Consider the following 26,001-nt stretch of genomic DNA (forward strand, 5'->3'; position numbering starts at 1 on the left):
TTCCGAAGCTTTCATCGGGTGCCGTCAGGGCTTCCGGGCCGAAGACTTGTGGGGTGCGCCCCCCCCGCCGTCCCGCACTTGGGAACGGGGGACGGATATAAACGTCACCTTGCTTCCTCCACGTGCTTGCAATAGTCCGCTATTCACAATACATTCACTGCCTTCCTTACCTTGCAACAGAGTATTCCTTTGCGAAATATACGCAAACTCTTAAAGGACGGCTACGATTCCCAACAGTTCGCCAACTAGTAGAAAGGGGACAAGAATGGCCTCCTTTGTTGCCACAGAGGGCGTGGAGCCCCACGACAGCTATTCCAGAATGGAGCCGTTCTCGGCCGGCGAGACGGCGATGGAGCGGGACCTCCGGCTCCGGATACGGGACTTTTACCGGACCAGCGATAACAAGGACCTGAACGAGCGCTGGATCGAGTTCTACACGCCGGGTGCCAAAGTGAAGATTGGTCCGGCGGCGGCGGAGAAGCACGAGAGTGAGTTTTGCTACCTACGTAGTACCCAGCATTGTGCTTTGAGGTACGGGGGATGGCTGACATGTTTTTTGTATTATCAGACCTCCGTCAGCTACGGGCGGACATGTGGAGCTCTGTCGCGGCGAGGAAGCACTGGATCACGAGTGCGGTCGGCTCCGCTACCGAAAAGGGTGTGCACGTCATGCTCAAGGGGGGAGTTCGGAGGAAGGGGTTGGATGGTGCTGAGAACGTGTTCAGCTGGGCGGGTAGCGCAGACTGGGTGAAGCAGGATGGGGAGTGGCGGATGGAGGCATATCGAGTTTGGCTCGACCAGTGGGCTCCTATTGAGGGGGAACTACCTTCGGTGTCAGAGTTTTGAAGTGTGACAAATGACGGCGCTGGCTGAAGCGGAAATATCCAGAATTGAGCAGTGTGTCGAATAGCAATGAGAAGTGTATGTGAACCGGGGCAATCCAGCCATTGAGATGTGGCAGTCATTCATTGAGCATCGGGCACTTGCCAATTGGCGGCGCAATGCGATTTGTCGCAGCCACCGTGTTTCGGCGATGGCATTGCTCTGCCCGTCTTGAGCAGCGAGCAGATTGGCCTTGAGATCGTCGATGACGGCAGATTCATCCGGTGATGGCTTCGACCTCAGACCGCCCCATGCGCTTGCTTGCGCTTCGACGGCGTAGCGGGCGCGGTTGGCCCCGTGCCTTGCATTCATCGCGCGTCGCCTCGTCCAGGCTTCGTCTCGCGTAGCTACGCCTCATCCGAAGGGGTTGCTTAAGTAATTGGGCCGAGGGTAGCCAGAACCTCAAGTAGGTATTGCCTCAACAGAATCGTGACAAGTTGGCGGCATCTCAATTCTTGAAACGGCGATGATCGAGGTTCGCAATCCACCCAGTAAAGCTGAAGGCGAGGTTGGGGGAATGAGGAGGGGTATCCAAGGAGAGCCCCTCCATACGTCAGCTATGGTGCGTTGTTCTCGTGGTCCACAGTAGAGCTGTGAGTGGCTCGTTCACCTGACGTGGTGCCCCCCGTTCCTCCACCGAGGGGGGTCAGGTGTCTTTGTCAGTCGGACGGTCTGGCCCTGAGCCGCCGAGTGTGTGGCAGTTCAATGGGGAAGCGGTGCGATAGGACAGACGGATGACCGTCAACGGGAGGATACGGGATCAGGACGGCATACCGTAGAGGGAAGCCAGGAAGCAGGACCGCAATCCTGGAGGTGTTTGGCGGGAAACGAAGTCGACACCGTTAATTTAGTCTGGAATCCGTCCATAATTCCACCCCAGGAGGAAGTTTGGTCAAGTTAGTATCGGTTGAGCCTGCGCCGCTTGTCATCAGGCCAAAGCGGGATGATGGCATCAGTCACCAGCCCCAGATCGTCACCTTCATCTGCCTGTCGGTTGTTCGTCTTGCCGTCGTCCGTCTTCAAAGTTGCTGGCACAGAGGCAAAGGCACGCACAGCCCAGGTGTCAGCAGCTGGCCACCGCTCCAAGGATGGCTTGTTGGGGGTTTGTGATGGGATTTGTGACGGCAGTAGTAGGTATCTGGCCTGCCAGGCTTGGACATTGTAACTTTTGGCTGGACGTCGCGCCGTTGCCGCCTGCATTTCCGGCCTCGGCAAGAGACTCTGTATGCGTATGCAGAGTTGAGCTTAGGTAGGCGTTTGAGTGGCTTTGTGGGTGTGTGTACCAAAGTGTATGAGAGAGTGTGTGTGGCAGACATTTCGGAGATTCGGTAGAAAGCAATGGAAGAAAATGTGTCAACCTAGTGGTGGACGGATGAGAGGGGTCTCAGACAATATTGAATTCGTAGTTGAACCAGTGTTCCGTTCGTCTGGCATGACAATAGCTTGATTTGGTCGCTTCCGTCAGGAATTCTGAGGGTAGATGAACTGATAACGCTACTGCGCGCGTACTCGGTGCCTGCAATCAACTAATTAGTGAAAGAGAGAATAGACCGGGAGGCGCAAATAAAGGAGGTAATTAAATAAGTTGGAGCTCAGCCAGGCTGGGCTGGGCTGGACTGGACTCAACTCCGGTTGCTGAGGTCCAGTGTCAAAAAGAGAGAGGAGTGAGCGAGAGCGAGGGCGTGTAAAGTGATCGGAAGTGTGTCTCTCTCTTTGGAGTCTTGAAGGTGTTAGCCCTGCTATCCGCGCCCGGCGCCCGCTGCAGCCCAGCTTGAGGTGAGGTGTCTTCCATTGTCTTTACGCCCCTGCCATGCTGTTGTAACTGAAAGGTACCTGTTCGTAGGACGTCGGGACCACGTATCTTCCGCCAGCTGGTACGGTCATGTTCGAGTTCTCCGACAACCAAGAGCTGCGGCGGAGGTACGGAAAGAGACATGACCAGGTACAGAGCACCGGGGCCCCCCAGCCTGGCAGTCTCAAGAACCAACCAACCCCCCTTGTCCACTGCGAGCTGGTCCAGGATTGGTGCGCTGTACCTATCTGCAGACTGCACCAGTATCCGCGGTGCGCGTCCTGCCCGTGATGCGCATCGCAGGTACCTGCCGGGCGAGGTTCAAGCCGAGAGTTACCTCCAGCCTGGAACCTACCAGCTCGAAGATGCAGTTGCAGAACAGTGCCAATCCAATCGCAGAATCCCACCATATGTCTGTCTCTCTGCTTTCCCCTCCCCCTCTCTGAAGTGCATCCCAGCAAGTTGTCTGCACTTGACACCCCTGTCATCCTAGTTCAGGTTGCTCCAACAGACTCAATCAGAAGGGGGGGGATGGAGGGGTGGCTTGGAGGGGAGACTGGATTGGGGGGCACACCGCGCCGTACTCCGTACTCGGGGGTGATGGAGGCGCGCAATGGAACCTGAACAACTGGGGGGACGGGAGAGAGTGAAAGCACTCGAATGCCCCGCTTCCATCCCGCGGGTGGCCAGCAACTGAAGGAAGGCACCTTGCTCGAGGTGCTTCAGATATGGCTTTCACTGCTAGGTAGCAAGCAGGGTTCTGTTGTGCCTGGGAACGTCGTTGTGACTGAGAATGAGGTGTTGCTGAGTATGAGAGTTGGCAGGCCTCTCGCATACCAAACGAAAGTAACCTGGAACCGTTAGAGAGGCCGCCCTGTTACGTGCCCAGGTGGTGCAATGTGCCCGGTGTCTTGTTTGGATAGTGCGCCCGGCTACCGGTACCTACCTTACCTTTACCTGAGGTAAGAAATGGAAGGAAGAGGAAGGTCTCCCCTCCGTATCTTATCTTACCTTTAGATGCCGCTGCCGCCGTGGAGGGGGTGGAGGCGGGACAGACCACCCACCCCCGCCATCAGCCACGGAGAGAACAGCAGGTCCAAGTCAGGCCGGGGGTACCTAAAGGCACCTAGTGTACTCCGTACCTATGGTAGGTACACAGTAGTACCACCGCACCTCACCTCAACTGGAACTGGAACTGGACCGGCCGGACCTAGGACCTGCCTACCTGACCTCACCTCACTGTCACTCACTCTTCCCTGTGCTCTCTCCTTCGACTCATCAACACCAACAACTCAAACAACGATCCACGATAGCAGCATTCCCGTGAACACAACAGTCACGTCACGTCCGTCACGACCTGTCACGTCTTTCCTCTTCTGTCTTCTTCCATAGATTTTCCTTTGGCCATCCTAGTAATCTCTCTCTTGCTCTCCGCTTTGGCAGTGCCTGCAAAGAAAGCCGCTCTTTTCCCTTTCTTTACTGCTTCTTCCCTTCGCTTTCACCTCCAACCCGACGTCCATCTTGCTTACCGACCGGTATTCGACTTGTTCCGTCTTGCTTTGCCTGCCTCTATTTGCCACGCAAACCTGTTCATATTCAAAGCATTTACAAAAAAAATAGCCTGCGGCAGCCTTCGTTATCCGAGGTCACCTGCCGCCTTTGTCGACCACTTTCGCGCGATTCTCTAATAGACCAACAACTCAACTCTCGTCCTTTACAGCCTTCCAACAACCCTCATACGACGATACCGAGCCACGTACCACGACACTTGCATAATCCTCTCGTATCGACTTCATCGTTCCCAAACAAGCGGTACAGCTGGCTTGCGGAAACGCAGGTCCTTGGAGCAGGAGACTGCTCCAACTGCCGCGCAACACCACTTGAATGCCGAGTAAGTTCGGGTCTCTCTCCTGCGCCCCTGAGCTGTCATACGCGCCGGAACCAATGTAATGTTGCCATACTCATCATATCATTCTCTTCAGGTTCGAAGAAGGACAGAAAGAACGCGAAAGATGGTGCAGTTAGCGCCGCGGTGACGAAACTCGCCGCAGGCAAGTTCGCGTAGGTTCCCCTCTACCCCTGCCCGCCATCTTAGAACCCCGCGATAGTCGGTGTTGAGTCACTGCTGCAACCCTTATGACCCTTCTACCTTTGTCGCGACCACGATGGCTAACAACCTCAAAGAAACGGCAGCCCTTCCAAGAGCCCTCCGTCCGATGCATCGTCGCCTCCCGTTCATTCTCCCGACATTAGACCCATAACTCAAGACCCGTCCCCATACGATGGGCACCCCACCGTCTCGCCCTCTCTGGATGCACTTTCCACCACATCCGCATCGGCTGCAAGTACAAACCACGACTGGGCAAGAGGAGGGCTCGCTGGCTCTCCAGGCAACTTGATCAGTCTCATGGGCGAATCGCCGCCCACTCAACCTTCCTCCTACGAAGACTCTGGTCGCCTCCACCACGGATGGGCCGTCCAGCGCCAGTCTCTGACGCCCCAGACTGCTTCGCCATCCCCTCCCAACAGCATGCCAAACCATATGAAGCGGCCTCTCAGCTTCCAGATGGATGCGCAGTTTCCCCTTGAAGCCTACCATCAGCCGGCTGCAGCTGCAGCATACCGTCGCAGCTCCATGCAGTCGCAAATGTCCCACGCCCGAGTAGGCTCCCAACCCCCGCTCCCTCATCAAGCCCAGCCGCATTTTTACAGTGCTCCCGACATCGACTTTGATATGGCTTCCAAGGCTGGCATGAAAGCCGGCGATAAGGGCTATTACTTTGGCTTCGATACACTCCCTGCTGCACACAACGAATTCGCTCCAGGGTCAGACAATGTTGCCCTGGCGGGCTATGAGGGTGGTCTCGAAGTTTATTCAGTCAGCAAGCGTGGCTTAGATCGGGTTGCCGGCCTCAAAGGGTTGCGAGGAGGCGTATACGATGCCAAGGTCCTTCCTTGGTCAACTCCTGGAGACAAGGCCGATGATTCTCCGCTCGTGGCTGTCGTCATTCATGGGCCTGTGCTACCACAAACATCGCCAGAGATCGCAATTCAAGCGGCAAACGACAACATTACCGAAGACAGAGCTGATGTGCCAGGTAGCCCTCGAGCTGATGGCAGCCAGAAGGGAGGCCCTTCCGGCCGATTCACGCCTGCCATCGAGTTCTACCAGACGTCAGTCGAGCTATATTCTCTCAAGACCGGCAAACTCGTCGACGTGCTTCTACAAGCTCCAAAAGTCCCGCTGGCAACACCTGTAACGAGCCCGATCTTCAAGGCGCCGCCGCCGACGGGCGCATTCACGATCAAAGCTGATGCTGGAAACGTTGCAATCGCCTCTGGAGTGAGTGGAGAATGCTGGGTTTACCGTTCTATCCTGGATTCCAATGACGGCATAGTTCGCTTCGGTTGTGTTGGTAAACTCTGGACCAGCCTCCAACAGCCCCCTCGAGGAGAGGTTGCCGAGGATGCTGAACGCCGCCACTCACCTGCGCCTCCTCGTCCCAACCCGCAAACCCCAATCCTATCGCTCAACGGGAAGTGGATTGCCTACTGCCCTCCAGCTGCATCTTCGCAAATCGCTCTGCGCGCTCATGTACCGGTGGTCATTCTCGGCAAAGCCCCGGGCATCTCTTCGGTGACGTCTCCTGTGCTACCCGCGGTCACCGGATCTGTTGATTCTCCCATGGCCGAGAGCATGGTCAACAAGATTATGCGTGAAACAACGCAAGAGTTGATCTCGGGAGCAAAGTGGGTTGGCCAGCAAGGACTGTCGGCCTGGAATTCGTACTGGAACAAGAATGCGAACCAGGCGCCTCCGATGCAGTCTCGATCCCCTCCTGTGACAGCGCAGCAATGGGCAGGATCGTATCCTCCTCGACACGACGCAAACCAATTCCCGCCGACTCACGGTACACCTGGTCAAGCAGTGACTAAAGACCCCGGTCTGGTCTCTATCCTCGACATGGACAGTTTGCCAACTTCGGCCACCTTGCACCCGCTCATCACCTTTGCATCTCCACTTGGCTGCAGCTTCCTGTCCTTTTCACCGACTGGGCTATCTCTGTTCACGGCAAGCGGCAAGGGCGACGTGCAGACTGTATGGGATCTGATGTGCATTCAGTACACCAAGTCGTCACCTCTTCAGGTGATCGCGGCTAACAACGCAGTCGGCCCACGAGTGCGCCAGGTTGCGCAATTCTCACGGATGACCGTTGCTCGGATCGTCGACGTGGCTTGGTCGAAACCCAACGGGGAGCGGATTGCAATGGTCACGGAAAGAGGAACCGTCCATCTCCTTGAAATGCCTTTCAGTGCCTTCACCTGGCCGCCGCCTCGCCGGCGCAAGGCCACGGAAGAAAACGGCGCTCCTGCGTCAGATGCCCCTAACTCAGCTGTATCGATCGCATCCAGTGCCTTTGGCGCTGCCTACCATGCCGCCAGACCTTTGATCACTCGGCCGCGTAGGAGCAGCGTGAACGCTCAAGGCTTGGCCGGCGGCAACTTTGTCGATTCAGCCAGCGTTGGAGGAAGAGCCATTGCTGCGAGCATCAGTCATTCCCTGGGCAAAACCGGCGTCGCCATAAACCAGCTGCGCCACACGGGAGACAACCGCGTTTCTTTGCCACAAAGCTCGCTTCTGCCAGCTTCATCATGCGTCGTATGGATCACTGGTAGAAAATACCATACTCTGTATGTGGTTGGCGACGGCCTAGTGCGAACGTTCCCATCCAAGACTCGTCGGCCGTCGGCGGCTGCCAGCAAGCAGCGCACACCTCGAGGAGTTCGATACAAGGACTTCAAAGTTCCGGCACTCCCCGACGATGGCTTCTCGCTAGCTGTTCGGCAATTCATCGACTCGGACGAGTATCTGGACCTGTCAGACCGAGAAATGGACGTGGGCAAAACGCTGACGCTTGACCCGCGCGCCAGACCGCTCCAAGTCGACCTGAGTGCGGAAGCATCCATCCCGCAAGCCGAGATCGAGTCCAGCGCACCATACCAGCCTTTCCATACCGACAGGCGAGTGGCTTTGTATGAGTATGCAAGTCCACCAGCGGCCTTGGCTCCATCGCTTGCTGTGCTGATGGCCGATACCACACTGGAGGATCACGCAACGCCCAAGCAAAAGAAGAGACAGCAGCGTGTTCGCGCTCAAGAAACAACTCTTGAGACAAACTACTCGCAACCTTGGGCATTTGGTCAGCCACTCAACCTGGTGAAGCTCGATACTGGACACCTCTCAGTTTCAGAAGACGAATTCAACATTTCGGATGATCACCGCGCGCTCCCGCTTTCTTCGATGGAGAGAGTTATGCACCGTGGAGAGAACGGCGATGAGATTGTTGTTACAACCCGACGACGACGTGGGGCGAGGCACACGGAGGATGAGGATGGCTTTTTCGAGGATGACTGTGAAGTGCTTGACTTTGCAGATCAGAGAGTTTGAGAAAGGAATCACGAGGCGTTTGGAGCTAGATTAGACCAGGAGTCATTCTTGCCATGATTTTGTCTACGGATGATAGGCATCGGTCCAAAGAGACATGCGTTGGGCCGAGGCCTGGGATCATGGGGGCAGGATATGTACTTGGCCGGTCGTGCCACTCACTCCTTTATTGGTGATTTTTTGAGGGTTCTCTCTGGCCTAGGGTAGTACCTCCTCAAGCAGCATCAGAGTAGGTAGCCTTGCTCTTGAAGTGAGCAGCGCGCTCATTCTCCAATAAATCCAGCTTAGATACCCATCATTGTGCTTTCGCAACTGTGGACCCATTCCCCCTTGGGCCCTCATGTTCTATGCCCGTATCATCGTAGACATCCAACAATAAACCTGGGTCTCCCGGGCATCGACATGCGCAACAATTGATCATAATCTCCCACTCCCGAGTCCTTTACGCCTTCTTCTTCGCGGCAGCCTTAGCCTTGGCAGCCTTCTTCCTGTTGCTGCGGATCATGACGGTGCCTAGGAAGGAACCGACAACGGCGGAACCGAGGAGGATGAGAATGACGGGAATACGGATGGCCCAAACGCGCGCAGGGAAGAAGCTCTGGAGAGGGTGGCCCTCGTCGACGAAGGGCTGTAGCAAGATGTGTTAGTCAACCTTGCTGGCCCTGCTCGCAGAACAAAAGGTAATGAGGGAGGAGGTGGGTGGGCGATGCTACTCACCATGAGCAGGGTCCAGATGGAGTAGTATGTGAAGATGACAGAGGCAGCCACGAGCATGGCGAAGCCGACGAGAGTTCCGCTCTGTAGTAAACAATTGAAGCACAGGTTAGCGAGCTGTTGACCATGTTCAGTTTTACCTGCCTGCCCTCCTGCCCTCCCTTGTTGCGCTCGAGGGTGGGATGGGATGCTGGCTGTTGAGTGCGGGCGGGTCCCTGCCAACTCGGGGAGAAGCAATGTCAACGTACCATTGTCGATTTTATTGAAAGGGTAAGTAAAGAGTGTGAAGAAGGAATCGACGAGATGGGTGCGCGCAAGTGATGACCAGTGACTGTGTGAATGAAAAGGCCGATGTAAAAGAAGGGTCGTGGGGGATTGTGGGAAGGAGGTCGAGATGAGGTAAGGCCAGTCAGGTGGTAGCTCTAGGTGCTGTATTGGATCCTCCGATCGGGAAAATTGTCGTCGCGATTTCAGGGGACGAGGGCGCGCCTGCACTGGACCTCTATGGCTGCGCTAAATGGGAGCTGCCACGGTTGACTGATTGACTTGAAGTGGTCGGTGGACCTGCCAGATACCTTAGGTTCCCCCTGCGCTTGGGAAGCTCCAGCCGCATGGTCTGTGCTCCCTCTGTCCCATAGTGGGTTCCCTTCACTCCCCAGCCACACTTGGATTTTTAGGTAACTCTTGCCTGGCGATCCTGTTGCGTCAAAGCAGCAGTAACTTTTTCCAACCCAGCCAAAAGGAAAAACAAGACTTCCAGCAACCAGCGCATCTCCGATTCGGCTGCCGCCATTTCTCTGCGTCGCAAGGCTCACCGGCTTGATTCTCAATCATCCACAGGGCTCTGAGGACCTCAGATCAGAGGCAAGATGGCATCGGCAGACGTTGGCTCCCCGAGCTTCGAGCGCCGCGAACGCGATGGCGAAATGGAAAACGACCGCGACGGCGGCGACCGTCGGCACCACCGCGACAACCGCGACAACGATCGCCCCCGCAATCGAGACCGCGATCGCACCGATAGCTACCGCCCGGCTCCCAAAGAGCAACGACGCCCGACGCCGCCGATGAAGACGGAGGAGGAGAAGCAGGCCATCGCAAAGGCCGAGTACGAGAAGCTGCTGTCGATGCGGTCCGGAGGCACCTACATACCACCCGCGCGACTGAGAGCGCTGCAAGCCCAGATCACCGATAAGAGCTCCAAGGAATACCAGAGGCTGATGTGGGAGGCGCTGAAGAAGAGTATCAATGGTCTGATCAACAAGGTCAACTACTCCAACATCAAGCACATTGTTCCCGAGCTCTTTGGCGAGAACCTGATCAAGGGCCGCGGCTTGTTCTGTCGATCCATCATGAAGGCGCAGGCGGCTTCTCTACCCTTTACGCCCGTCTTCGCCGCCATGGTGGCCATTGTCAACACGAAGCTGCCTGCCGTCGGCGAGCTCCTGGTCAAGCGCCTCATCATGTCCTTCCGAAAGGGTTTCAAGCGCAGCGACAAGGCTGTCTGCGTTTCGTCCACGACATTCCTGGCGCATCTTGTCAACCACCAGGTCGCCCACGAGCGACTCGCTGGTCAGATGCTCCTTCTTCTCCTTCACAAGCCGACGGACGACAGCGTCGAGATCGCCGTCAACTTCATGCGCGAAGTTGGACAACACTTGCAGGATATGCAGCCCGCAATCGCCCTCGCGGTCTGGGATCAGCTGAGGAATGTTCTGCACGAGGCGGATATCGACAAGCGTGTGCAGTACATGATTGAGGTGCTATTCCAGGTTCGCAAGGACAACTTCAAGGACAACCCGCCCATCAAGGAGGAACTCGACTTGGTTGAGGAGGAGGATCAAATTACGCACATGGTCGACCTGGACGGTGAAATCGACGTACAGGATGGCCTCAACATCTTCAAGTACGACGCGGAGTGGGAGGAGCATGAGGAAGCTTACAAGAAGCTCAAGGCCGAGATCTTGGGCGAGGGCAGCGACTACGATGACGACGATGACGATGAGGATGAGAGTTCCGAGGAGGAGGACGACGAAGAGGAGAAGGCAATGGAGATCAAGGACCAGTCCAACACCGATTTGGTAAACCTGCGCCGTACCATCTACCTGACGGTCATGTCGTCCATCGACCCTGAGGAAGCGGTTCACAAGCTTTTGCGGGTAAACCTCCCGGCTGGCCAAGAAGCGGAGCTGCCCTCGATGATTGTCGAGATTTGCTCCCAGGAAAAGACCTTTTCAAAGTTCCACGGTCTGATTGGAGAGCGTTTCGCCAAACTTAACAGGTTATGGACCGGTCTCTTTGAAGAATCCTTTGCCGACTACTACAGCAAGATCCACCGATACGAGACCAACAGGCTTCGCAACGTTGCGCGCTTCTTTGCGCATTTGCTCGCGACCGATGCTATCGGCTGGCACGTACTCTCCGTTATTCACCTCAATGAGGAAGAGACAACGAGTAGTTCCAGAATTTTCATCAAGATTCTCTTCCAGGACATCTCTGAGGAGCTTGGTATGGCAAAACTGCAAGCTCGGATGAAGGACGAGATCCTCCAACCTAGCTTCACCGGCCTGTTCCCGCGCGACAACCCACGGAATATTCGCTTCTCCATCAACTACTTTACCAGTATTGGCATGGGTGCTCTCACAGAGGCTTCTCGCGAGTACCTGCAGAACATGCCCAAGCCAGCATTACCTGCACCACCGGCTGATGATTCCGACTCGGAGTCGGTGTCTAGCTACTCTTCGTACACGGGCTCCTCATACTCCCGCTCTCGATCAAGGTCGCGGACGCCTCGACGCGCCATTGATCGCAAGCATGCTGACTCCAGATCTCCTTCGCCCCGCGGACGGGGACGGTCATACAGCCGAGGTCGCAGCTCTAGCAGATCTCGATCTTACAGTCGTTCAGTCTCGCCTCCCAGAAAGGGACGCCGCGACGACTCGTACTCGGCGAGTCCTCTGAGAAGACGCGGTCGTTCTGCCAGCTACTCAAGATCCCCTTCTCCAGCCCGAAATGGTCCTAGGGATCGTAGTCTTAGCGTGACACCGCCACCTCGCCGAGCAGCCCGGAGGAACAGCTCAAGCGTCAGCAGATCTCCTTCGCCAAGGAGAGGACGTTCAATTTCGCGCTCTGCTAGCCCCCCGCCTGCACGAGGCGTACCTGTCCGCGGTCGTAGTCCAGGGCAAGAAGCGCGTCGCCCAGCCAGGCGGAATAGTTCGTCTGTGAGCAGCGCGCCGCGGAAACGCGCCCGCTACGACAGTCGTTCTCTTAGTCGGTCGCCGAGCCGTGGGTCATCATATGACTCGCGGTCTCGCTCTCCCGTAGACCGTCGTGGGCCGAGAGACAGCCGCTCACCTGTTGCCCTTAGGGCACGGGACGGTGACAGCGCCTCAGCAGCCCCGCCGAGAGCGAGGAACGAAGGCCGGGATGCGTCGTACTCTCGCTCGCCGAGTCCCCCGCCCAAGAGGTCACTCAAGCGGGGTTCACCGGATCGAGGTCGGAATTCGAGGAGCCCCATGAGCGCGAAGCGGAGGAGATATAGCGATTCGGTTTCGAGGTCGAGAAGCCCGCCGCCGCTGAAGAAGGGGCGGAGATGAGTGAGGTTGAGAATGACGATGAGAGCGGGCTGGAGTGTGTATAATGGACTCGCAAGGGTGGATAGGTTGTGCAATGTCCAACGTTTAAAGCATGGCATGGGTCAGATTGATATTTGTATAGCTAAGTCAATCAGGAATGGGGATGGTGCCAATGTTCATTGGTGAATTTGCTGCCTTTGGGCGGCTTCTCGAAGTGCTTGCTTGCCTCCTTCTGTGTGATTGTTGTCGAGTCGATCAGGTAGGATGCGGCTTCAGATTACTCCCATCTTACTTCAGGATGCAATTATGTGACGAGTGAGTGCGTTACAAGCCCAAGCTCGAAGGGGTTACCATCTTCCTGCTGCTCTCTGACCCCACGCTAGCAACCAACAGGAGAAACTGCGAGAAGTCATGTAAGTAAAACAAACAAACTACAACAAATCCGTGCAAAAAACGACGTGAAAGTTTGAAACTAGCATTGGACTCGGTGTCTGTCAAACACATTACGAAAATAGCAAAAGAGAACAATCGCAGGTGCGATGTGTCGGGTTGTGGTGGACGATCAGGGGATTGAACCCTGGGCCTCCCGCAGACGCTGGAGGAATGCAAAGCGGGCGCTCTACCACTGAGCTAAACGCCCCGAGGTGTTGGATGTTCTCTGTGTTTTGGCTAGGGCCTAAGTTCGGGGCTGGAGCGTGTGGGGGGTTCAGGGTAGTGGAGTTTCCTCAGTGGAGTTTGGTCTGTCCTCGGGTGGTGTTAGCAGGCGAGGGTCTGGAGAGTCTGGCGAGTCGCTGGGCAGCTTTGGGTATCTAGAGGGGCGACCAAATTTTGGTCGTCGGTCTGGGAGCGGGGATTCGAGTTTGTAGAGTGGTTTGTTTTGCGTTTGCGGTTGGTCTTGATTCGAGTTGCGTCGTCTCGTGGTGCGGTATGAGTGGTCCGGCCTATTCTGCTTTGGCGCATCTTGAAGTGGTGTTCCAGGTGGTGTAAGTCAGGTACGGGTCATTGTCTGTTTGTGCCCCCTATCTGTGCTTCTGTGCTTGTTGTTTGCCATGACTGACGGGGTGCCTTGTGGCGAGTAGCTTCGTTTCTCATCTTTCCCAGAGTATTCGTCAGTGGTGCTGGCAAAGGGGCAGGGTGAGGGAATATGTGATATTGCCTACTTACCCTAAGGTGAATATCATGCGGCAACGGGAGGAGGAGGTATGTCGTCATTTACATCGACCCCGAGTACTGCTCTGACACCGGGATAGCCCGTCGAGTGATCTCTGAAGGTCGTCAAGTTAGGGAACATTGTTTTCAACATCGCCCTACATTTAGGGAGAGCTTTTATTATACAAATCGCTATGAAGCTTGAGTAAATACAGAATGTTCCTTCCTATAGAAGAAACATGCATCTCGTACATGGGATGATATCCAGACGCTAATCGCCCTCATCTACCAGAACTCGTGGTCATCCAACCACCATTTTCATCTCAAATACATCCCGGAGTTCGATCTCGGCTCCTCCGTATACCTTGACACGCTTCTTCCCCGTAAGATCCTATCCAAGAAGAACCTCGATCCGGTCTCTCGCAACCGCATCCCACACCCTCTGCACAACATGTCCAAGCCCCCTCCGGTAACACACCCCGCCAACCCTCTCCACCCAGAGCACATTAACAAAGTCCACAATCTCGTCCTCGTCCATGTTATCCCGGAACGCATCCAGGTCAAACACATGACTCCCCCCTCTCTCGCTCGCCATCGACACGGCCACGAACTCGAGCTTTTCCTCCCCCGTATGATTCGCCCCCTGCAAGCCCAACCAGCTATCGTGCGCCGTCACCACGCCGCACCACTTGCCCGTCCTCGACCAGATATTCCCTACCGCCAACGGGACGCCGTACCCTCGTCCGGGCGCCACCAAGCCCGTGCCAGGCCCCGTGTTGTTCCCTGAGTTCACCGCGTTGGCCGCTTTCGCATCGAGCGGCGCCCCGTTCCTAGCCACGGCGAAGTCGACGTCCAGGTACGCCACCGTCGTGCTGAACGAAAGCAGCGTGGCGCTCAGCGCAAAGTCCCCAAACGGCGACAATCCCGGCCCCGGGATGGCTCCGTCCGCTCCTCCTCCTTGTCCGCCAGCCATCTCCGCCACGGGCACCGGGTACCGAAACACAACCTCCGGATCCCCCGCATACCGGAACCCGCCACCGCTCCTCGACCACCCAACAGGCAACGGCACCGTCCTCCGATGCCTCCGATCCCGGTACGCCATCCCATCGTTCGGCAACGGCGTATACGTCGCCCGGTCCGTGAGCTCATAGCTCACCAACGACCGCAACCGGAACGCGTAAGGGCTCTTGAACCTTCTCTCCACGCCCCTCTTGCCGTGATGCGCAGGCGCCTCCTGGACGTAATCCGCCGCCGCCCGCCAGAGCGTCAGGTCCGCGGGCACGCCGTCGTAGTGCCACCCGAGCCAGCTCCACGACGGCAGCGGGTTCATCCCGGTCACGGGCTGCACCATCAGCCGCCGCCGCACCATCGCCCTCGGCTGCCACAGCATCGCGACGTCCAGGAAGCTCACCGGCATACCGAACACGAAGCCGCCTGCAAACGACCGCGACAGCACCGTCGTGATGCCCCGCAGCGCCCTCGTGGTATCCGACATGAGCGTCACCCGCCGCGCGCTAAACTCCATCGCGATCCGCGCGTACTCGTCCATGTCGGGCCACACGGGGTGCAGGTACCCCGTCGCCGCGGGGAACGTCCTCGACGCACACGGCCCCCCGCCGCCGCCGTGCCTCCCCAGCCCTCCGCCCTTGAGGATCTTGCTGAACCTGCCGCCGCCCGCTGCGCCCGGCGGCCCTTGCCACAAGTCGCAGTGGCACTCCCACGTCACCGTCTCCTCGAAAACGTACACCTTCCGCCGCGAGTACATGCCCTCCTGCACTGTCCACGCCCGCCCCGCCCACCGCGACGAGAGCACCAAATCTTCGTGCTTCCTCGCCGCGGTGCCCCTCGGCGGCGGCGTCCTCCGCAACAACCCCGTCAGCCCGGACTCGGCGTCGCCCGCGGCCGCCACGATGGTCATGTAGGCGTTGGCGTACACGTATGCCATATTCTTGACGTACTCCTCCCTCTCCACGTCGTCGTCCTGCACTATACAAAACCGGTCGACCCAGAGGTACTTAATCCCCAGCTTCCTTGCCAACCACATGGCATCCAGAATCGTCTGCGGGATATCCGCGTCATCCATGCTCGCCGTCAACACTTCGAGGTTCTCCCGCAACGTCTCCACGGGACCCCGCGATGAAGGCAGCGGCGGCTCGTAGACGTAGCTGAGCGCGATATACCGATCCGTCGCCCTCGCGCGCACGAGACACCGGTTCACCGAGTCAATCAGCCATATCGGCCGCCACGTATCCGTCGGCGGGCCGGAGCAGTGGTCGCCATGCTCGGCATTGCACGTGTCGAGCCACTCGCGCACCCTGCCGACGGGGTTGAACGCCTTGCTCGCCGTCGAGGCCGATGATGCGCGGCGCGAGGGGAGCGTGGATGCCGCCGCCGCGGCTGCGGCCCCGACGCCCGGCGGATGATCCCCCGCTCCGCGCGCCGCGCCCGACCGCGCCGCTGTCCAGGTGCTCATGAGCCGCTCCGTGATGGATTGCCGTTTTGCGCCGTTGTTGGCGCTGTTGGGGGGCACGCTCTGCTGTCTCCTGGCGTGGCCGTTGACGGTGCTGCGGCCTCCTTCTCCCCCTCCGCCGTGGTACTTTTCGTCTAAAGCGAAGCTCTGCCGCTTTCGTTCCCTTATACGAGGGCTGTCTCGTAGGCGAGGGCTGTCCCTCAGAGGAGGGCTGTCGCGCAGACTTCTGTCACTGTCTCTGTCTCTGTCGTAGTCCCTGTCGCGGTCCCTGTCCCTGTCTCTGTCCCTGTCCCGATCTCGATCCTGGTCCCTATCCAGCGGCGGTGATGGCGGTAGGCCTCCTCTTCCCCCTCCTCCCCGTCGCCTCGGGTCCGGACCCCGAGATCTATCCCGGTCGCGATCCCTATCCCTGTCCCTATCCCGGTCACGCTCACGTTCACGCAAGTCGCGATGCCGTTCCGCACGAATATCTCTCTCCCTGCTCCCCCTAGGCGGCGGCGGAACGTGTTGCTGTGAGCCTCGCTGCGGCGGCGGCGTAGGTGTATGGGGTCTATATCTGCCGCCGGCGGGGGTGGTGCCGTCGCGGTGATGACGCTTCCTGTCGTCGTGGTTGTGGTCGGTACCTGAGCCCTCCTCATCCGACATTGAGCTGGCCGAACTTTCGTCGTCGGATATTACCACTACGCCAGCTGGCCCATCTCCTTCTCGTCTGGTCGTCGCTCCTGGTGGTGGTGGTGGTCCTGGTGGTGGTGGTGGTGCCGCACCGCTGCTGCGGTCGGCGGACGGACTCGGGTGGTCCATTGCCTTATACTCTGGACAATCCGCAAACCCCAATTCCCCTTTGTCTCCGCAAAGCGCAAAGTCCCTCTCCCTGATTTCCCGTCCGTCGTATGAGATTTGCGCGCTGCTGCAGCAGATGCAAGCTGTAAATGCAAAAATGCGCGGCCACTAATGCGCTGCGCTGCGTTGCGCTCGCCGCCGGGCTATGAGCGTATTATTACTTAGGCTTGGTTCCGCAGCAACGGGAATCCGGTCCTTTGGGGGTAACCTGTTCCTAGTTCCTACTCTCCCTCACGAAAAGAGGTCTGTTTCTCCTTGGCTTTTGCTGTTGCGCCGTGACACTAGTGAAGTGTGGCTCGGTGAGACCGTGCGAAACGGAGCTTTTCTTCACGGGACTGCGCGCGGGAAATTTCGTTATGCAGGGCAGAGACCAAATAAAAGGACTGGAAGAATCACGGGCGTTGCGCTGATGTTAAAGTGATGACCAAAGTCCGATGGACGATGGTGATGAGGTGCTCGATTGCTTGCGATGAAATTGGGCTTAAAGATGGATGACATGAGATGGCATGTTCGTTGCGTGTGAGTGTGTATTGCGATGAGATTGAAAATGAATGCCTTTTTGCGACAAGGCATGTGTACGCGCAACGCCACGCAACGTCAGTCAGTGAGACTGGAAGGTGCGATATGAGAGGTGCGGCGCGAGATGAGTGTGGTGAGCAGCAGGTGAGAGGTGAGAGGTCGAGAAAGGCACCGCCACCCCCGGCCCGCCCGTTCAGAAACCTAGGCCCAACCTCGATCGTTTCTCCCCCCCAGCCCCCTCTATTACAACCAAATTAAACAAGACACATTGGGCATGAAAATCGATGCTCTTTTTCTTCCTCACGATGGATCAAATGGTCGGGCCGTCTTAATTTACAGGGCCATTCCCTACCTTGCCTGATGATCTCCCAACATGTTATTAGCCGAGCACGTCAATACCCAAAAAGCAATCGACCCTTGCAAATGTTGATGGATGACAGGCAGCTCGATTGATCGACTGTTTACCATGTATCCATTCGTGTACATCAAACACCACGATGTTGGCTACCAGACAATTGGAATACACCTCATGCGTTCAGGTCCATCGTACTCACATCTATTAAAATACATTTGCTTGCTAGTCTAACAAACTTCGCAACGGGTCTCTGCCATCGTCAACCGGGACAGAACCTTCCCCCTTCGTCGCCATCCATCACCGTTCAACTAATTCCCTCTGCGGCCTCATTTCTGGCCCATGGTATTTGTATCGAGTGCCGTTCCCGCCGTTACCTGTACACGTTCCAAAAGCCTCCCAATCCTGTACGCCTGTAAATGTGCAACAGTCTTTGATGTTTTCGCAGTTGCAGTTTAAGTAGACCACTGCTTTGCGTTTGCCGTTGGTCGCCTCTCGACTGTATGCCATCGCCATTTTCTTTTTAGCATCAAACCCCCGAATGGGAAAAAAAAAAAACCCCTCACAAACGTCATTAAACGTCAACTGTGACCACTGAAACGTAGAAACCAATAAACCCCCATTCGGCTACTCCTGGTCGCTTTGCGCACCGTTGCTTGCTCCGTTTGTCTCTTTGGCGCCGTTGGAGGCCGAAGAAATCAACTTGATCCTCGTGGTGGAGGTTGCTGGTTGAGGGGTTCCGACGCTCGCACTCGCGCTAGGCGCCACTGAGCCCTCCTTGCCGCCGTCGCTTTCCAGCTCTTGCAACTCTGCATGCTTGTCGAGAGCCTTTTGGAGTTCTTCGTGGAAGAATTTCTGTGCATGTGTCAGGTTGAATGTTCACAAAAAGAGTCAAGAAAGTTACTAACCTGGAGAGTAAGAGAGTCCTGGTAGAGAAGCGATGCCTCCTCGTTGTAGGTCTGGCAGTTGCGGAACATGAGGTCGACGTCCTTGCGCATATCGCCGAGGCTGTGGTACTGCTGTTTCTTGATCTTGGTCTCAATCTGCTTCATCGAAATAGGAGATTGGATGATCAAGTAGTAGTCGGCGTAGTCGCGCTTGGGTGGTAGAGCAAGGAAGGGCCCAATGATGATTCGCTTGCCCGCAACCGACTCGTCATCATCCTCTTCTGGTGGTTCCGGATCATCTACCTCAAGGTTCATGAGTCCGTCGAATAGAGCCCTCGTGTTTGCCTGCAGGAGTTGGCGTTGCTGAGCCGACACTCGCGGCGTCTCGGAACCAACAGAGACCGATACCGCCTTGGCTCTACCTTGTGGGCCACGACGCTTCTTAGCCGGAGGTTCATCGTCCCCTTCTTCTGCCTTCCGCTTCTCTTGGTTCTTCGCGGCTCCTTTACGGCCTCTCTTCTTGGGTGTCTCCACCTCCTCCGTGCTGGCACGACTTGCAGGGGGAGAGTCGTCAGCAGCATTGGCCACAGCGGACCTCTTGAGCCTGTTGGTCTCCCGCTTGTCTTTGCGAGCTTGCTTCCGTGCTGCTGCCGCCTCTGGTGAGTCGTCGTCATCGTCGACAGCCATGAGCCACTGCTCTTCCGTGAGACCGTCGTCGTAGCGAACCTTAGTCCGCTCACGAGCTCCACGTCCAAGACTTGTCTCAATCTCCTCTTCAATCGGGTTGCCATCACCCAGGTAGATCTCAGGAAGTTCATCCTCCGCGAGGAGACGAGGCTTAATCTTTGCTCCAGCTGCCTCGCCATAGGTTGGGTCTAGCTTCCGCTCCTCGTCGAGTTTCTGGAAAACAGCCACTTCATCGTCGCTACGAGCGAGGAGCAAGTTCAGCTCCTCGTCGTCCATCTCGTCCTGGTCTCCAGTCTCCGCCATGTCGGCGCTTTCTAGAAGGGTACGCAGCATAGCATCACGATCCGTTTCTGTCGACTTGTTGTCGAAGCGACCGGCTTGAATGACCTTGCCGTCCATGTCAAGCTTGAACCTGGCTCTTTCCAAGATCTTCTCTTCGACCGAGTTCGAACTGATGAGGCGAAGAATTCGAACCTCATTCTTCTGTCCGATACGATGAGCACGATCCTGAGCCTGCAAATCTTGATGAGGATTCCAATCGGAGTCGTAGATGATGACAGTGTCAGCAGTCTGCAGGTTCAGACCAAGACCACCAGCACGAGTCGACAACAAGAACATGAAGTAGTCTGAGCCGGGAGCATTGAACTCGCGCAGCAAATCAGAACGCTCATCTGACTTGGTTGTACCATCCAGACGAAGATACTTGAGGTTGCGGTATCTGAGGTAGTCCTCCATGATGTCCATGATGGCCGTCATTTGGAAGAACATGAGAACGCGATGGCCCGTTGCCTTGTACTTGGGCAGGACTCTGTCGAGAAGCTCAAACTTGCCAGCGGTTCTCCATAGCAAGTCGTTACTGATGCTCATAGGATTCATGAGATTCTCGACCTCATCAAACACAAATGGATGGTTGCAAAGCTTGCGAAGCTGCATAATCATGTTGCTCAAGCCGCGAGCACCAGCCTTGCCACCCTGTCCGTCGCTGACGAGGATCCTGTTGTGCGTGACCATCTGCTTGTAAAGCTTGGATTGCAAAGCAGAGAACTTGCACTTGATGACCTTCTCGGTCTTGTCCGGAAGATCCTTTTCGACATCCTTCTTCAGACGACGGAGCAAGAAAGGACGCAGCACCTTGTGCAGACGACGAATGACGAGAATCTGTTCTTCTTCCGTGAGTTCCATCTTGTCTTGTCCACCAGTGTTGGCAAAAGGTGTGTTGAACCACTCGTCAAAGGTTGTCGCAGACTTGAAAATGGTCGGTAGCGTGAAGTTGAGCATGGCCCACAGTTCCGTAAGGTTGTTCTGGAGCGGTGTACCAGTCAAGATGAGACGGAATCGGGTGTTGTAGTATTGCTGGATAGTAGTTGTCAACTTGGAGTTCTGGTTCTTCATACGGTGACCTTCGTCAATGATCATGTGGAACCACTTGATCTTGCTGAGAATCGGGCGATCCTTAATAATGTACTCGTATGTCGTGAGCAACACCTGGAAACGTCCTTGGCGGATCTTGTCCTGGTGCACTTTTCTGGCCAGAGGAGGACCCTTGTAGACAATCTTGCTCACAGAAGGCGCCCATTTCTCGAACTCGAGTGTCCAGTTGGTCAAAGTACTGAGGGGTACAATGACCAGGTAGGGGCCATCCTGCTTCTTGCGCTCGATGAGATACGTGATCAAACTGATGGTTTGAATAGTCTTGCCGAGACCCATCTCGTCGGCAAGAATACCGTTCAGGTTGTTGTTGTACAGGGAAATCATCCACTGCAGACCCTTGACCTGGTATTCCTTGAGCTTACCACCCACCAGGATATCGGCCTGTTCTGTGACCTCTTCCTTGATGCGATGGGCGACGGCGTAGTAGTCGATCTTTCGTCCACTTGTGTCGTCGTCATCCTCATCGGGTTCGCTCTCTTCTTCTTCCTCCTCTGGAAGTTCCTCCTCTTCGCCAGTCTGCTCCAACAGGGCCTTCCTTTGCTGAGACTTGACGGAAGCAGCGAGTTGCCGCAAGAACCCGTCGGTCTGTCTGAGAAGGTGGGTAATACGGGTGTCCTTGGCTTCGTCAAGCAACTTGAGATAAGCCTCTTCATCGTTGGCCTTAAGAGCCTGCAGACGCTGCTTGGCAGTACGCTCAATCCTCTTTTGCTCTTCTTTTTCAATGTTGTAGTGCTGGGCAAACATGAGCTTATTGAGTTTGGTGGACTTATTGCGCTGGCTTGATGCGGTTTGTTGAATCTCGTTTCTGTGTTGAGTAATGGCGGCCAAGAAGTCAGTGTGCCTCTTCTTCTCGCGGTTCTCCCGGATATCACGCTGCTGCTTCTCAAGCTTCTCTGTGATTCTGGCCTCGCGAACCGTCATCTTCTTTGTGCGGCGGTATCCGGAGCGGTTGGTCGTCATTGCAAGGTTGTCATAGAACATCATCGAGCGGCCAATCTTATCCCGCAGCGCCTTCTGCTTCGCGTACAAGCCGAGGCTCTTCATCTCAATGATCGCCTTGACCTTTGCACTGTCATCCAGTTCAACGTCGTCCTTGGTGGTATCCCAGTGAGCAATATTTGCTGGGGTGTTTCTGAGCTCGGCAAACCGATCTCTCATGCGGTTGAACACAATCAGCTCCCTCTCGTACTGTAGCTGGTCGAAGTCGACACCAGTGGGGAACAATCCCGGGATAAGCTTGCGATTTTTCCGTTGAGTATGGTCGAAATGGCTAATCGACTTGCGAATCAGGTTGTCATCGCCGTAAGGGGACCTGACGGTCTTGAAGGTGGGCCCTTGGACCTCTGGAGTAGATTCAGGCTTGGCTTCGGACCCATTGATGCCGGGCTGTGCAGAGTCTCGACTGGTTGTTGCGGGTGTTGATGAAGCTGCCAGCGCGGCAGCCTCGGCGGCGATGGCTTTCCTGCGCTCTCGCTGAGCAAAGATGGCTTGCTGCATCTGTAGGGGAACTCCAGCATTCTTGGTCAATAGCTTGAAGGCGTGGATCTGTTGTCTAAGCAAACTCAATTGTTGCGGGTTGAACTGGCCAGCACCTGGGCCGCTGGAGGGAGCAGCTGTCGAGGGGGATCCAGCGGCGGCGGCAGCATTTGAGTTGGCTGCAGGAAGCGCCGAGGCGCTGAGCGCGCTTGATGTAGGAGGTTGTGTCGACTGGGGGTGCTGCTGGGCGGGCTGCGAGCCATTGACAGCGCCGTTGGGACCACCAGCCTGCTGCATCTGTCGCTGCTGTTGCATCTGTTGTTGTTGCTGCTGATGCTGGAGGAATTGTTGTTGCTTCTGTCGCATACGCGCTTGTTGTTGGAAGGACAAGACGAACTGCTCGGCCTTGATGTATTCGGGATCGGTGTTGGGGACGCCGCTCTCCCTCATCTGCTTGAATTTCTTTGGTGTGTTAGCATCGTAAGATCGCATCAAATTTTGGCATATCATCAGAATATGTGAGGGATGCGGTCATTATGAAGAAAAGGCTCTTACATTGAAAATCTCTTGAGCCTGTTGAGGAGTGGTGGTCGCCATGCCGGCGCCAGGAAGCTGGACGGCAGGCGCAGCCTGTACTGAAGCCATGGTGGGCGATGTATGTATTCCAGCAAATCTAACGACTGCGGGAATCTCTAGAGATGCGACGACAATCTCGCGCGCATTATCATGCAAAGGCGTTGTAGGTGTAGACAAGTGGAGCCTTATTGAAGGTTTGTCGCGCTTGGCTCGTCGCGAAATGAGAGACTAGAAGGCTATTGGTGATAAGGACGGGAAATACAGCGCGTCGGTATCGAAAACACAAGGTTTGGGGATGGCGATGTGATTCGGAGACGGCAAGGTTGATGCCGTGGTCGGAACGGAAACACGTCGGTCGCGTAGAATCGAATTCACCGAGATGGCGGATGGAGTTCAGCGGCAGAAACGATGAATGGGGGACGCGAATGCGGTGCCGCGAAGCGTGGGGGGGAAATGGGTGGAAGGGTGAACAGGACGTGATGCGAAAAAAACGGGAGTTGGTCGGAAGGGCGCGGCGTCGGGGCGTTGCCTCGAGCAAGATGCGCGAGGAAATCGCGTGGAATATGTTGCTGGACACTTTCCGAGATGGGTGTCGATGCCTGTAGAGGGGGGATGGCGATTTTTCGATGCGCGCGGTGCCGGTTGAGATGGAGAGGTGAGGACAACGACAAGATTCATTGATGGTTGGTGCGGACTCTGTGAAACTGAGTCCCCGTAATTTTCAGCACCGCAACAAGTTGTTGCCTGAGGCGTCTACACTAATCTGCTTATGTACAAGCGAGGGCGCTTGGGCCAACTCGTTCCCTGGTTTACTGCAGGCAGGCAGCGGCCGGCCTGGTCGGCCACTGGTTGGCTTCGGGTACTATCCGGGCCACATGCGCGCCTCAAACCGTGGCCTGTCAGGTTCATCGGCCACCAAGGAATGCCAGATCCACGCCGCTTGGCATCTGTCGTCTTTCGTTTGCAGCAAGGTGAGGAAAAATGTCTAGGTTGTCGGCGCATCGGAGGCGCGTCTTTCTCTCGTAGACCCCATACTATTTTCTTAGACGCGCGTTGGCTGGAGTACCTACCCCGGGCCAGGCAGGGTGAGTTGGCCGTGGCGGGGACGTCCACACACTCCCGTTCTGCAAGTGTCAGCGGCTTTGCGTGTCTCCATGTTTGGGGGTTGCTCCCAGCGAAGCTAATCTGACGGAAAGATGAACAAGTGGAGAGATCCTTCCAGGAATGCAGGCCGGATGGCAGGCTTGCCATTTCCCTGGTGTTTCTCCCCGTACCCATATCCCAAATGCAACCCGGATTGATCAGCCAGCATTGCTCCAAACCTTCCTTCGTCCAAATTTAAGCTCATACTCTTGTCATGATTCCCCACGAAATCATACAATGAGACCCGATAGCAGCAGCGCAAAATTCTCACCGCTTCACCCTTTTCTTGTCCGGCTCCCCTTCGTCGTCACTCACATCCGCGTATTGAGTGACGGGCTGGGTCGTCTGCCACGCCGCAGTAAACATTGGGTCTTTCTTTGCAGCATCGGCATATTTCAGCAGTGCCTCTCTGGGGTCTTCGTGAAGCATCTTGGCGAGAGGGATGTTCTCTGCAATGTGCTTTTCGTCCGGCTGGTTTCGCATGAAAGGCGTTTGCTCCAAGACTGCTGGTCTTCTGGGATCCTTGGACTTGCCTGAAGCTGTGACTCCCGCATTTCTGCGGCTAGCCATTGCGCTTCCTGGTGTGATGATAGCATCTCCAGACATTCCCGTTGTCATATCCGTCGTTCGGGACGGATCGTCGTCGATGTGCCTCTTCTTTGGCGCTCGTGACATAACTTCCACAGCGCCCCGCATCGACATTGTCGGGCTGTAAAGCACATGTGTTTCGCCATTCGCAGACCCCGTGATAATCTGATTTATCTTGGGATGCCAGTCAACAGTGATGAGAGGTGCTCCGGGTGTAATTGGTGTGACATATTCGGCTCTCAGATTTCCGGGATTCAGAATGTGCAGGTCGCCTGTTGCGGAACCTGTCAAAATGCTGGTCGAGTTGGGAGAGTACCTGATGTTGCTCATCGGGAAGTGATCTGACGTCGAAGCATGGTCCACTGTGACAAGAGGCGTCTTGAACTTCCGTGTGTCCCACAACTTGATCGTATTGTCACCTCCGCGGGTGACGACCATACGGCCGTCGGAGGAGATATCCACACCTCCGGTCCAAGTATCGGCTTTGTGGGCGTCTCGAATCTCTGCGGTTGGCCGAGAGAACGGGCTACTGCCGCTGTACATAACCAGCGAGCCGTCTAATGCCGCCGCGACCAACACATTGTTGCCACCTTGTGCCGGCGCACCCCAGGCAACCGCCGTCATCCTCGTTCGCCCAGCAGATCCCGCCGCCTTGGACTTGAAGACAATCACGTCCCTCTGACTGCGCTTGTTGTTGATATCCCAGATTCTCAGGGTACTGTCGGTGCCAGCAGTCACGCAGAGATTCTTGTCGGTCGGATGCCATGTTCCTGTGGTTACTTCTGAGATGTGCCCCTTGGTGTTGTTCATGTCCCTGAGATACATGTCGCCCTTGACAAATTCGGTCAAAATGTCGCCGTCTCTCGACATAATCTTTGCCTGCGGGTGTGCTGATACGCAGAGAAACACGCTCCCAGCGAGGGGGTTGAACTCGACGTGGTGGATCGGGTGCGACTCGGCATTCGCGGCAGACGATTTCACTTCCCATGGATCAACGCTTCGAAATGCTCGTAAAGTACTGGGTGTCATGGACGCGAAGTCGTGCAAGTTGATTTTGCAGTCGAGTGAGGCTGACACGAGTCTTCCACCTGCTGGGTCCAGCGTTACTGTGGTAACCGCTCTTTCGTGGGTTTTCAGTACCAATTCGTGCGAGACTGGGTAGTCGTCGCCATCTTCGGAGTCGTCTGAATCGGAGTCGTCGCTGTCACTGTCATTGTCTGAGTCGGACTTCTTTTCTCTGTGATCAGCACTTGGCGGACCTGCGGATCCCTCAATGGAAGCTCCCGTCGACGGCTTCTCTGCCACTCTTCGGCTCCGATCGATCTGGGCGGCGATGTTGGCTTCCTTTGTCTTTTTTCCAAATGACGCCGGTAGGAACGCGCGCATAGGATCGTCTGCGGCCAACTCGAGGCCTTCGACTACGAATTCTTCGTCGTCGCTGCTCATTGTTGCAGACTGGTCGGAGATGGGGGGGAGA

General features: G+C 56.2%; 11 protein-coding genes and 1 non-coding gene across 12 annotated transcripts; 5 read left to right on the forward strand and 7 right to left on the reverse strand.

The window, feature by feature from the left end:
- Positions 1-265: 265 nt before the first annotated feature.
- On the forward strand, positions 266-846 carry CLUP02_03913 (uncharacterized protein; the record flags this gene model as incomplete). The annotated part of the gene is made up of 2 exons (XM_049282930.1): positions 266-488; positions 569-846. The coding sequence occupies 2 exons, from the start codon at positions 266-268 to the stop codon at positions 844-846; spliced, it is 501 nt and encodes a 166-aa protein (XP_049140073.1).
- A 933-nt stretch (positions 847-1,779) lies between these two features.
- On the reverse strand, positions 1,780-2,082 carry CLUP02_03914 (uncharacterized protein; the record flags this gene model as incomplete). The annotated part of the gene is made up of 1 exon (XM_049282931.1): positions 1,780-2,082. One exon carries the CDS (start codon positions 2,080-2,082, stop codon positions 1,780-1,782), a length of 303 nt encoding a protein of 100 aa, XP_049140074.1.
- A 734-nt stretch (positions 2,083-2,816) lies between these two features.
- Positions 2,817-3,167, forward strand: CLUP02_03915 (uncharacterized protein; the record flags this gene model as incomplete). Its single annotated transcript, XM_049282932.1, has 1 exon — positions 2,817-3,167. The coding sequence occupies one exon, from the start codon at positions 2,817-2,819 to the stop codon at positions 3,165-3,167; it is 351 nt and encodes a 116-aa protein (XP_049140075.1).
- Positions 3,168-4,558: 1,391 nt separating this feature from the next.
- On the forward strand, positions 4,559-8,123 carry CLUP02_03916 (uncharacterized protein; the record flags this gene model as incomplete). The annotated part of the gene is made up of 3 exons (XM_049282933.1): positions 4,559-4,565; positions 4,657-4,735; positions 4,859-8,123. 3 exons carry the CDS (start codon positions 4,559-4,561, stop codon positions 8,121-8,123), a joined length of 3,351 nt encoding a protein of 1,116 aa, XP_049140076.1.
- Positions 8,124-8,562: 439 nt separating this feature from the next.
- On the reverse strand, positions 8,563-9,085 carry CLUP02_03917 (dolichol phosphate-mannose biosynthesis regulatory protein; the record flags this gene model as incomplete). The annotated part of the gene is made up of 3 exons (XM_049282934.1): positions 8,563-8,748; positions 8,838-8,918; positions 9,083-9,085. The coding sequence occupies 3 exons, from the start codon at positions 9,083-9,085 to the stop codon at positions 8,563-8,565; spliced, it is 270 nt and encodes an 89-aa protein (XP_049140077.1).
- Positions 9,086-9,703: 618 nt separating this feature from the next.
- On the forward strand, positions 9,704-12,427 carry CLUP02_03918 (MIF4G domain-containing protein; the record flags this gene model as incomplete). The annotated part of the gene is made up of 1 exon (XM_049282935.1): positions 9,704-12,427. One exon carries the CDS (start codon positions 9,704-9,706, stop codon positions 12,425-12,427), a length of 2,724 nt encoding a protein of 907 aa, XP_049140078.1.
- CLUP02_03919 (uncharacterized protein) lies at positions 12,082-12,525 on the reverse strand (the record flags this gene model as incomplete). Its single annotated transcript, XM_049282936.1, has 1 exon — positions 12,082-12,525. One exon carries the CDS (start codon positions 12,523-12,525, stop codon positions 12,082-12,084), a length of 444 nt encoding a protein of 147 aa, XP_049140079.1.
- A 436-nt stretch (positions 12,526-12,961) lies between these two features.
- CLUP02_tRNA064 lies at positions 12,962-13,046 on the reverse strand. Its single transcript has one exon. It is a non-coding gene; the product is annotated as a tRNA-Ala (tRNA).
- Positions 13,047-13,946: 900 nt separating this feature from the next.
- CLUP02_03920 (heterokaryon incompatibility protein) lies at positions 13,947-16,826 on the reverse strand (the record flags this gene model as incomplete). Its single annotated transcript, XM_049282937.1, has 1 exon — positions 13,947-16,826. One exon carries the CDS (start codon positions 16,824-16,826, stop codon positions 13,947-13,949), a length of 2,880 nt encoding a protein of 959 aa, XP_049140080.1.
- A 586-nt stretch (positions 16,827-17,412) lies between these two features.
- CLUP02_03921 (uncharacterized protein) lies at positions 17,413-18,155 on the forward strand (the record flags this gene model as incomplete). Its single annotated transcript, XM_049282938.1, has 4 exons — positions 17,413-17,461; positions 17,523-17,535; positions 17,829-17,930; positions 17,966-18,155. The coding sequence occupies 4 exons, from the start codon at positions 17,413-17,415 to the stop codon at positions 18,153-18,155; spliced, it is 354 nt and encodes a 117-aa protein (XP_049140081.1).
- A 208-nt stretch (positions 18,156-18,363) lies between these two features.
- On the reverse strand, positions 18,364-22,862 carry CLUP02_03922 (SNF2 family domain-containing protein; the record flags this gene model as incomplete). The annotated part of the gene is made up of 3 exons (XM_049282939.1): positions 18,364-18,591; positions 18,645-22,679; positions 22,773-22,862. 3 exons carry the CDS (start codon positions 22,860-22,862, stop codon positions 18,364-18,366), a joined length of 4,353 nt encoding a protein of 1,450 aa, XP_049140082.1.
- A 1,341-nt stretch (positions 22,863-24,203) lies between these two features.
- On the reverse strand, positions 24,204-25,970 carry CLUP02_03923 (WD repeat domain-containing protein; the record flags this gene model as incomplete). Its single annotated transcript, XM_049282940.1, has 1 exon — positions 24,204-25,970. One exon carries the CDS (start codon positions 25,968-25,970, stop codon positions 24,204-24,206), a length of 1,767 nt encoding a protein of 588 aa, XP_049140083.1.
- Between the last annotated feature and the right edge of the window lie 31 nt (positions 25,971-26,001).

Source organism: Colletotrichum lupini, chromosome 2, assembly GCF_023278565.1.
Source record: "Colletotrichum lupini chromosome 2, complete sequence".
NCBI classification, from domain to species: domain Eukaryota; kingdom Fungi; phylum Ascomycota; class Sordariomycetes; order Glomerellales; family Glomerellaceae; genus Colletotrichum; species Colletotrichum lupini.